The sequence below is a fragment of the Macaca mulatta genome, chromosome 4 (assembly GCF_049350105.2).
Source record: "Macaca mulatta isolate MMU2019108-1 chromosome 4, T2T-MMU8v2.0, whole genome shotgun sequence".
NCBI classification, from domain to species: domain Eukaryota; kingdom Metazoa; phylum Chordata; class Mammalia; order Primates; family Cercopithecidae; genus Macaca; species Macaca mulatta.
In genome coordinates, this window is record NC_133409.1 from 27,786,792 (window position 1) to 27,797,818 (window position 11,027).

General features: G+C 38.9%; 1 protein-coding gene across 2 annotated transcripts; it reads left to right on the plus strand.

Annotated features, from left to right (window-relative positions):
* Nucleotides 1-2,614: 2,614 nt before the first annotated feature.
* Nucleotides 2,615-7,304, plus strand: FABP7 (fatty acid binding protein 7). Of its 2 annotated transcripts, NM_001257714.1 has the most exon segments (4): nt 2,615-2,896; nt 3,318-3,490; nt 4,140-4,241; nt 6,950-7,304. In NM_001257714.1, coding segments are annotated over 4 exon segments (399 nt in total). In that variant the 5' UTR covers nt 2,615-2,823; the 3' UTR covers nt 7,001-7,304.
* Nucleotides 7,305-11,027: the final 3,723 nt, after the last annotated feature.

Here is an 11,027-nt window from a genome sequence, read left to right on the forward strand (position 1 = left end):
TATGTCACCATCTCATATTCTTTATCTAGAGAGTGGAAGAAATAAATGGGTATGCACAAATATTTCAGCACTCACTTGTGATCTATAAAGGGCTAAGATAAAGATGTATAACACATGGTTCCTGCTCTCAACAATTTTATGTTCTTAGAATACAAAAAGGAAATGATATATTATATTTTAGAACAATACTTACACATTCTACCACTTTAAACGTGTTTTATTAGATGAAACATATAGCAATAATTTGTAACAAAACAACTCAGTTTGAGATTCTTTACTAGAGAAATAGTTTGCATAGATGAAACAGTCATCTGAATTTTAGCTGTAAACTGAAAATAAAATCCTAAGCACTCCCACATACGGAGCAGACCCCCTTTTGGCCAACAGACCCCCTCCCCCCCCAAAAAAAACCTTAAAACCTGAATTCCTGGCCATAAAAGGAAGGGAAGTCAGATATACTTCTGACTTTTTGGAATATAGAACAACTGACAGGGATTCATGTTAAAATAGAGATTATGAAACTGACAAAACAGACTCTTTGTGGCAATAAGACACCAAACTATAACAAGATCTAAGGTAATGCAAAGCAAGAATTAGGCCATTAATCTTGCTACATCGCATCCTTATGTTAATTTAAAACGTTTCTTTATGTCCAGCCTGGGCAACATGGCAAGACCTTGACTCTACTAAAAATACAAAAAAATAGCCAGGCATGGTGGTACATATCTGTTGTCCCAACTACTCAAGAGGGCTGAATGTGGGAGGATTGCTTGAGGCGTGGAGGATGCTGTGAGCTGAGATCACGCCGCTGCACTCCAGCCTGGGTGACAGAGCAAGACCCTGTCTCAATAAATAAATAAATAAATAAATAAATAAATAAATACATAAATAAAATAAACTTTTTATGTGGACTCCAAGTTTTAGACAGAGCCTTACTCCTTTAACCAAGTGCAAATTAAAGAATCTCTGAACTCATCCATAATTTATAAGCCCTCAGCTTCAAGATATCCCAGCTTTTTGAGCTGAACCAATGTATGCCTTCCATGTATTGATTTATATTTTTGACTGCACTTCCTGGCTCCCTAAAATGTATAAAACCAAACTATAATCTGACTGCCTTGGGATCACTTTCTCAAGACTTCTCCGGTTTGTGTTTTCCCCGGGCCTCAGTTGCTCACATTGGTTCAGAGTAAACTTCTGTAAAATGTTTTACAGAGTTTGGTTTTTCTGGTAACAAAGCAAAAGAGATAGGCCTTGCCATCAAGTTTGATTTTAGTGGTAAAGTATTAGAAATGATTCAGAGGTCTCTGGCTTGTACAGTTAGGTGCATGGTGGTATCAGTCACAAATAAAGTGAAAATTGGAAGAAAAGCAGTTGTGAAGGAAGACTACAGTTTTTATTAAACAAGCACCCTTGAGACACCAAAGAAGACGCATGTAGGCGCCAGTTAGGGTAGGAGGCCTTCCGAGCCTTATCTGTTGGATCTGGTGTGGATTAGGTAGAAATGTGCTGGGCTGCAGTTTAATTGGCAGGGGAGAGAGAAGGGGAGGGAATACCAAGTGGGATTCTCCTGCTCTGTCCCCAGGAGAGGCAGGTAAACTGCTTTCATTGCTGGTCCGCACCAGTAAGGCAGGAAGGAATCTCTTTGGGTGAAGGGGAGTTTCAGAGACTTCCTTTAAATACTCTACTTAGAACTCTCAAGGTATTTGCCATTCTTGGGGAACCCCGAGTCAGGGCAAATTGAAACAAAGTTCTTCTGATTCCTACTGCTCCTCCAGTTCCTGCCCTTCCCCATCATTAACTCCCAACAATGTACAATGGACACAGATTGTATTTATGTAGATGTGGCCTCAGGAAATCAAAATGTCCTAGAATGCAGGACATTATTTGGTAAAGTCTTACCAAATAATCTTCTGTCCAGTTTTTCCACATGGATTCTATAATCTATTCAAGGAGGTGGGGGAAGAGCATTCTTTTCTTTATTTTTGTACCTCATTAGTAAGTCCTAACCATACTCTTCCTTAGATCGCTTTTCCAACTCAGTCTTGTTCTCACATTTTTAGAAAGGACAACGGGATCTTTAAATTCTCTCGGTTTGTGTTGGGAAAGGACCCAAATTAGTGTGCTTCCTCATTGACAGTCAGAGTAGCCTTCAAGCAATATATCTAGGGAAGGCATTTACACCTCCTCCCCCTCCTCTTTTTCAGTTTGGCATACTCTAGCTTGCATTGTGCTCTCCCTGTAACGATGAGAGAAAATAACACACACTATTCACTCTCCTTTGTCTGCAAAGTCTGGCATTTCAGTGGTTTTCTTTAAGGGGGTCCTCATTTGTGACCAGCTTTGCCATTAACGGAAATCAATCTGAATGCCCCATTGTGCATCTTCTTTCTTTCCTTGCACTCTGAGATTGCCTTTGCCAAGTTTTTTCTCACTGAACTTGAAAGACCTTCTCTCATTTTCCCGTTCCCTGCCTCCAGCCCCATTGAATCCCTGCAGAGCTTTCTCAGGCATAAGGGCTGTAGTGTGAGGATTGGGAGGAACTCGACCTACTCCGCTAACCCAGTGGCCTGAGCCAATCACAAAGAGGATTGGAGCTTCACTCCGAGCGCTCCTTCCCTTCTCCTCCCTCTGTGACAGCCTCTTGGAGAGAGGGACACTGGAGGGGTGTGTTTGCAATTTAAATCATTGGATTTTTGCCCACTCTCTTTCCAAATAAGAAGGCAGGAGCTGCTTGCTGATGTGTAAAGGGTCTTTTGAGCTGCAGTGGCAATTAGACCAGAAGATCCTCGCTCCTGTCTCTAAAGAGGGGAAAGGGCAAGGATGGTGGAGGCTTTCTGTGCTACCTGGAAGCTGACCGACAGTCAGAACTTTGATGAGTACATGAAGGCTCTAGGTAGGTAACAATAAGAACGGCTGTTCTCTTCTTATCGTGCTGCTTTAGATACTTGCAGATTCCATTTTTCACTCCTCAGGTCAGCAAGAGGCAAAGACAGATCACGTTGTCCTGATCAGATGCTAGGCTATGCATTTGCCACTGAATGGATTTTTAATGTGGCACTTGTTTGCCTTCTTACCCAGGGCCAAAAACACAGAGCATCTGCTATTCTGTGGAGAAAGTGAGGCTTCTCTGACTTTTTTGGTTTTCTTCTGCATCCACTTATGATTACAGTAGTGTTTTACATGATTAATGGCTAATCATATTCTAATGAAACTTACACTTTAGAACCTGGATTCCAGAATCAGAAAGCAGATTCTTGCTTTGTGAGTTATTTTGGAAGTTGCTGCAGACTGTACTGTTCCCTTTGCTCTTTTAGGCGTGGGCTTTGCCACTAGGCAGGTGGGAAATGTGACCAAACCAACAGTAATTATCAGTCAGGAAGGAGACAAAGTGGTCATCAGGACTCTCAGCACATTCAAGAACACGGAGATTAGTTTCCACCTGGGAGAAGAGTTTGATGAAACCACTGCAGATGATAGAAACTGTAAGGTGAGAAACTGCTTCTTCTCCAGAGAAGAAGAAACTCTTCTTCTCCAGGGAGGGGGGAATAAAGATAAAGATTCCAATGCATGGATTTTTTTTTTTTAAGATGTTGGAAAGTGTAGAATATTTTCAATATTTCAATCCAAGGAGAAATACACCAAAGTTAGTTTAGTGTGCATATGTTATATTTTGAACAATGGGTACTTGCTACAGCATAAATCTCAATTGTATTTGTCTCTTACCATATACTGTTCACATTTTATATCAAGCTTGTATTTCAGAAAACATTTAATAAAGTTTATTTGAAAGAAAGAGTGCATTTTGTTTAATTCCCCAGGTTGCCTCAGATTGACTAAATGGGCAGTTTGCCTCATTCTAAGGCTTTCTTTAGAAGGACGACTAGCTGCAAAGCACTAGTTTAGGATTTTTGTTTTTAAAATATTAAATTTTTGTATTTAGATGTGTATTTTTAATCAAATTATGAATTATTCAAATTTACATAATAATCTAGAAGTAATAGAAATAACAATAGGATAATTAATTGATCATGATTTATTCAATTACACAATTCTTTCAAAAATCACATCATTTGTCTTCCGTATCAGAAATCTGAATTTATTTATTGCTATGTTTTGCATTTCATTGTTGGTCTCAGTCTGTTGTTAGCCTGGATGGAGACAAACTTGTTCATGTACAGAAATGGGATGGCAAAGAAACAAATTTTGTAAGAGAAATTAAGGATGGCAAAATGGTTATGGTAAGTAATGACAATTCTCCATTCTTCCTTGTTTTTTACTCCTCTCCCCACACCTTTCACCTCCTTCCCTCTTCCTTCCTCCCCCTTCCATTCTTCCTCCTTCCTTCCTTCTTTAATAATACATCACTGGCAAGGTTCTTTAACTATATATAAAACAGGGGAAACAAAAAGATCCTAGTTAATTGTCTTCTTCAGCTCAACGATTTTGATTGCAGAAAAAGAGAACATTTCATGTGTAGTTAAAAAAATAAAAGTTGCCATTGATTTGCCTACAACTGTGTCAAAAGATTTTTTTGTAGGGTAACTATGGATGTCTCTCAAATAAAATTTAAATATAAAGCCCATAATCACTGAAATATATAAAGATAATTGCTATTATAAGAGAATCTCAGACAGATGACTTTATAGGTTTATAAAGACTTTATAGCTGTTTCTTTAAACAGTTTATATTTTAATTTATAAAGTTACAAAAGTTCAGTGCAGATAATTTAGAATATAACAGAAAAGTATAACAAAAAAGTTAAAATCCCCTCTAATTTCTCATCAGAGATAACCTTTTTTTTTTTTTTTTTTTTTTTTTTTTTGAGATGAAGTCTTGCTCTGTCACCCAGACTGGAGTGTAGGGGTGCAATCTCGGCTCACTGCAACCTGCACTTCATGGGCTCAAGCGATTCAACAACCTCAGTCTCCCGAGTGGCTGGGACTACAGGTGCAAGCCACCAACGCCAGGTTATTTTTTTAATATTTTTGTAGAGACGGGGTTTCGCCATGTTGCCCAAGCTGGTCTACAACTCTTGAGCTCAAAGTGACGCTCCTGCCTCCTGCCTCGGCCTCCCAAAGTGCTGGAATTACAGGCCTGCGCCAAGGCTCCTGACTCCCGTAGAGAACCATTTTGTTGTTACTTCTTTCCAGTTTTTTCTCGAATGCATAATATGCCTTTTAAACACATCTATTTAATACTAGGTGGCCATTAAAAATAGTTTTTTCAATCACCCTCTTCTTACTTACTAGGAACTATCTGTAAAAGAGGATGTATTAGTGTCCTAAGGCTGCCACAACAAAGTACCACAAACTTGGTGACTTAAAACAACAAAAGTGAATTTTCTTAGTTCTGAAGTCTAGATCCCTGAAATCAAGGCGACCTTAGTGCCACTGTCCTTCTGCAGGTCCCCTCCCTTGCTTCTTCCTACTTCCTGGGTGGCTCCTGGCAATCCTTGAGGTTGTTGGGCTTACAGTTCTATCACTCTGATCCATTTCTGACTCCATCTTTACAAGACTTTTTCCCTATATGTTTTTGTCCTAAATTGATCAAACATAAAATAATTAACAAATAATTTCTCTAATGAGGGAGTAGTATCACAAACGAGAAGAAATATTATGCCTTGACCAAGCCCTCCTCAGACACTTTTTGTGTGACCTGCAAGGGTATATTGATGATACTGACATAGGTGGGTAGGCTCATTCAATTTTGGAGGAGGGTGTGAGAATGCTTTACACAGTCCTTGTAAGATGACAGCAGAGAAAGTTTTGTTGTTTAAGAATGGGGACTCATCCCAGCTACTCGGGAGGCTGAGGCCGGAGAATGGCGTGAACCCGGGAGGTGGAGCTTGCAGTGAGCTGAGATCCGGCCACTGCACTCCAGCCTGGGCTACAGAGCGAGACTCCGTCTCAAAAAAAAAAAAAAAAAAAAAAAAAAAAAAAAAAAAGAATGGGGACTCATGTTTCCTTCTCCATTTGACTACTGCAATGAGCACTGTTCTACACTGAGATATTCATGCTTCTGTGGAGATGGAGGTGGGGAGCAGAGGGACAGTTTTCCTTTCATGTTAAAGGATATTTGCTCACATTCTTTGGCAACAATCGACAAAAGAAAGGACTCATTTCTAAAAGATTCGCTCTGAAGTTCTCCTTTATGCTTTTACCTCCATTTTTTTTTCTTGAACACAGAAAAGTAGATAGCTCAACCGTGGCATGCATGACTATGATCAGGCAAGATTGAGTTCAAAAAGGAAGATTAAAGCAATAGACTACAAGGATACACTATACTCCTGAACATCCCATCAATACATGAAAACAATGAGCACTAAAACCCCCTAAGTTCTGTAAAGTGGCTTTATAGCAACTCTTCAAGTTAGATTTGACATTAGAGTAATGGAGCTGATGTTCCACATCCTATCCAGCTACCTACCTGGGTTCACATAGGCTAAGCCATGACAACCAAAGCAAGAACATTTGTACCTTTACATTTTCCTCTTGAGTTTGGAACAAGTCATTCTAAATACTATCAGCTCAAATGATTGGATTTTCTAATGACTGTTCAAAATTTATCTAGGTTATGAATTGAAAACTGTTATGTAAACCTATTATACAACTCATTCACTTTTAAAGCAGATAGCTGAGAAAAGAATATAGACACTCCATTTCCCACACTTAATCTGCTCAATTACCCTGATAATTTAAGGCTAAAGAAATTCTTTTGACCTGAATCTAAATTGCTAATCTCAGTTTTTGCTTCATTCTCATTTCAGAGACATAAACTATATAACAATATAGCATCTCGTTTCAAGATGTAAAATGCTTATGCAGCATTTAATGTTTGTAAATGTCATTCTTTCGCATGATACTTAGATTACATATATGACGATCTTTAAAATTCAGTGACTGATGTTCCTGTATAAAAAGATTTGATTATCTTTTGAACCTTGCAGACCCTTACTTTTGGTGATGTGGTTGCTGTTCGCCACTATGAGAAGGCATAAAAAAGTTCCTGGTCTGGGCTTGGAAGAGCTCTTCAGTTTTTCTCTTTCCTCAAGTCTCCGTGCTATCCTATTACAGCACGGCTGATCATTAATTAGAAGATTATCCTTGGTGTGGAAGTGCAAAATCATGATTTAAAAGCTTGTTACTCCAAGCAACTAGCCCAATTTTAATCTGAAAATTTATCATGTTTTATAATTTGAATTAAAGTTTTGTCCCTCCCCTTTTTTAAATAAACAACTGAATATATTTTATAATTTCTTTTGGAATGTAAATCAAATTTGAATAAAAATCTTACATGTGAAATTTTGTTGTTTTTTTTAATATCATTAATCTGGCTAAGAACTCTATATTAAGACAATTTTAATTAAAATAGTCACTCTTACAGCATAAATAAGGCTGAAAAAGGTAGCACTTTGTTTAAAATATTAATTTAAAAAATAAACAAAAGCCTTAGAAAATACGAAAATGCCACAGTTTTGGTTGAACCTTCCATGAAGAATCTGTGATAGTTAAATTCATTTGGCCAGGACCCAGAGATGCCTTGTACAGTGGGTTGGGCTATGGAAGTGGTGTCTTTTTTCTTTTCTTTTCTTTTTTTGAGATGAAGTTTCACTCTTGTGGCCCTGGCTGGAGTGCAGTAGCGCCATCTCGGCTCACTGCAACCTCTGCCTCCTGGGTTCAAGCAATTCTCCTGCCTCAGCCTCCTGAGTAGCTGGGATTACAGGTGCCTGCCAGCACATATGACCAATTTTTGTATATTTAGTAGAGACGGGGTTTCACCATGTTGACCGGGCTGGTCTTGAACTTCTGACCCCAGGTGATCCACCCGCCTTGGCCTCGCCAAGTGCTGGGATTACAGGCATGAGCCACTGCGCCCGGTGGAAGTGGTGTCTTTAGAAGAAACAGTTTGAAGAAACAAAATGATGTATATCAAAATGTCTTATTAAAAGGTAAATATAATAAAAGTATCATGTAATCAAAATTTCTTATTGAAAGGTAATAGGAAAAGGGAGTGAATTTTATCCTGGATTACAAAAAATGTTTCTCCAGACAACCAAACTGGGTTGGATAAAGTCAGTGAGAGTGCAAATGGAGTGTTGTGCATAAAGACACTGAAAATTTCAGGGTGGGGGGAGCAGGGTAGGATGAAGAAAGGGAAGGTGATTGAGTTGACCAAACCAAATTAAATGCCTGTTTGTATCTGGCTAGGGTCTGAATTTGTGAAATACAAACAAACAAATATTATTACATATTTCATCATTTACAAAACACTTTTTATACATTTTCTCAACTGTACAATGTTTAGCAAGAAGGCAGGTATTATTTATTTTTACTTTACCAATAAGGAAATTGAAGGTTAGATTTGCATGTCCAAATTCTCATGACTAGTAAATAATATTGAGAGCTGCAAATCTTGCAATATTTCCCTCTTTTTCCTCTCCAAAATTAATATTTCAGCTAACTTTTCTTCTGAAACAAAAACACAAGATTTTATTATCCTTGATTATTCTTTTTCTTTGTTAGTCTCTTGGGAGGCAAGGGAGGTAAATTTATTTCAGCACTTACATGTAATACTGTATTTATTTTTAATCAGCCCAGTGTTTTCAGCAAGTTTTTATAAATTAATTCAAAGTTCAATTAACTGGCTGGGCAAGGCAGCTCACACTTGTAATCCTAGCACCAGCACTTTGGGGGGCTGAGGCAGGTGGATCACGTGAGGTCAGGAGTGCAAGACCAGCCTGGCCAACATGGCGAAACCCTGTCTCTACTAAAAATACAAAAATTAGCCAGGTGTGATGGTGCATTTCTGTAATCCCAGCTACTCACGAGGCTGAGTTACAAGAATCGCTTGCGCTAGGTGGTGGAAGTTGCAGTGAGCCAAGACTGTGTCACTGCACTATGTCCTGGGTGACAGAGAAAGACTCTGTCTCAGAAGAAAAAAAAAAAAAAAAAGTTCAATTAGCTTATAGCTATAAGTATGAGAAAATTTTCTTTTTTTTTTTTTTCTCTAAGAGATGGAGTCTTGCTTACTTGCCTAATCTAGTCTCAAACTCCTGGGCTTAAGTAATCCTCCTACTTCAGTCTCCTGAATAGCTAGGACTACTGGCACACACCACTGCACTCAGTTTACCTGTCTTTAAAAGCATGAAACAGAACATGAACAGGGTGTTGGCTCCAACTGTTCCGACAGCCACCGACTCTGCTTCTGGTGGAGGGCTGCTTAACTTGGGATTTCAGCCTACGCTCTACCAGAAGCTCAGATTCTGGCCTCTCTATTATTAAAGATACAAAGTCAAAGACAGAGATTTATCTTTAGTTCATTATAATGAAGCCAAATAACACTGGCACCAGTTTCCATAACAGCTGTCTCACAGAGTGAGGAATGAAAAGGTTTTTGGGTGGCCTAAATGGGAAACAAAGATGCAATGGTCTGAAAGATCAAGGGTTGCAGTGGTAGAACAAATGCATTTTAAGGGGGAATATAATTAACATGTTTGCTTCCTAAATTTTTCTGGGTAGTCGCAAATCATTTTTCTTCAAACCAAATTCTATTTCACACTGTCAATCTGTCAATGCACTAACTTTTCTGGTTTGCTGTCTTTGTTTTGTTCCTTAACATAGTTAAGAAACATAATTAAAGGAAAGGAAAAACGACCAAGACCAAAGGCAATTTGACCAACAGGCCCTGGAAGAACGTTTCTGAAATGATACAAAGGCCTCAATGATACAAACTAAACTAAGCTAAGGTTGTTTTGTGAAGCTACTGCCCTTCTTTCATGTGATTTCCCTCACCCAGATACACACACTCAAAATGACATATATGTACACCTGGAACATGGAGACCTACAAATATATGCCCATGGTAGAGATGTTGGGGCACTATCGTTTTTTGCTTCTTAGTGAGTATTAAGAAAAAAAAAAAAAAAGAAAGTGGAGTGAGTAGAAAGAAGGATGGTGTTTCTACCCACTAATTTTAATATACTGTACTTTTTAGGATTGCAAGTATATCTTAAGTTTCAAAATGTGTATGCCTTGTTTTATGCTTACTGAGAAACTATTTCGCAACCAGTTACTTCCAGTAAAGAATATTGAAATTGGAAAAAAAGGAGTGAAAAGAGCTATTTTTATAATTTATCCTTTTCCTAGCTTTCAAATGTTTGGACTAAAAACTCCTCTAAGTCGTTTTGTTAATCCTTACACTTGTTTTCTCTCGCCAGCTCACCATTTTTTTCTGGCTCCATTTTCTCCCATACTCTAGAGGTTGCGAACTGAGAAACTCCAAGGACCATCTTGTCCACCACTGAAATGCACTCCGGTTCCTGCAAACTTTGGAATCAACCAAAAGCTGAAGCAGGACTTGGGCTGCCCTGGCAGGACTTGAAACCGTAAACCAAAAGTACCTGAGACAGGTCTCAATCAATTTAGAAAGTTTACTTTGCCAGGGTTAAGGATGGGCCAGTGACACAGCCCCAGGAGGTCCTGACATGTGCCCAAGGTGGTCAGGGTACAGCTTGCTTTCATACATTTTAGGGAGACATAATACAGCAATCAGTATGTGTAAGATTTTACATTGGTTAGATCTAGAAGGGCAGGGCAACTTGAAGCTGGGCGGGGGGTGGGTGTTTCCAGATCATAGGGAGATTTAAACATGTCCTGATTGTCAATTGGTTGATTGAAAAAGTTATTATCAATAGAAAGGCTGCCTGGGTTATAAGAGGTTGTGAGACCTAGATTTTATCACCCAGATGAAGCCGTCAGGTAGCAGGCTTTAGAGAAACAGACCTTAAATGTGTCTTGTCAGACTTAAGGTTTGTGTTGATGTTAATTAGGTATGTCCAACCCCCCAGCCCCCTTTTTATGGCCTGAACCAGTCTTTCACGTTAAATTTTAGGGTGCCCTGGCTGCGGAGAGAGTCCATTCAGATGGTCGCCCATTCAGATGGTTGTGAGGGGCCTTCAAATTTTATTTTTGGTTTACAAAACAGAAAATGGAAGCACCTTGCTTCCCACTTCAAAACCCCTTTCA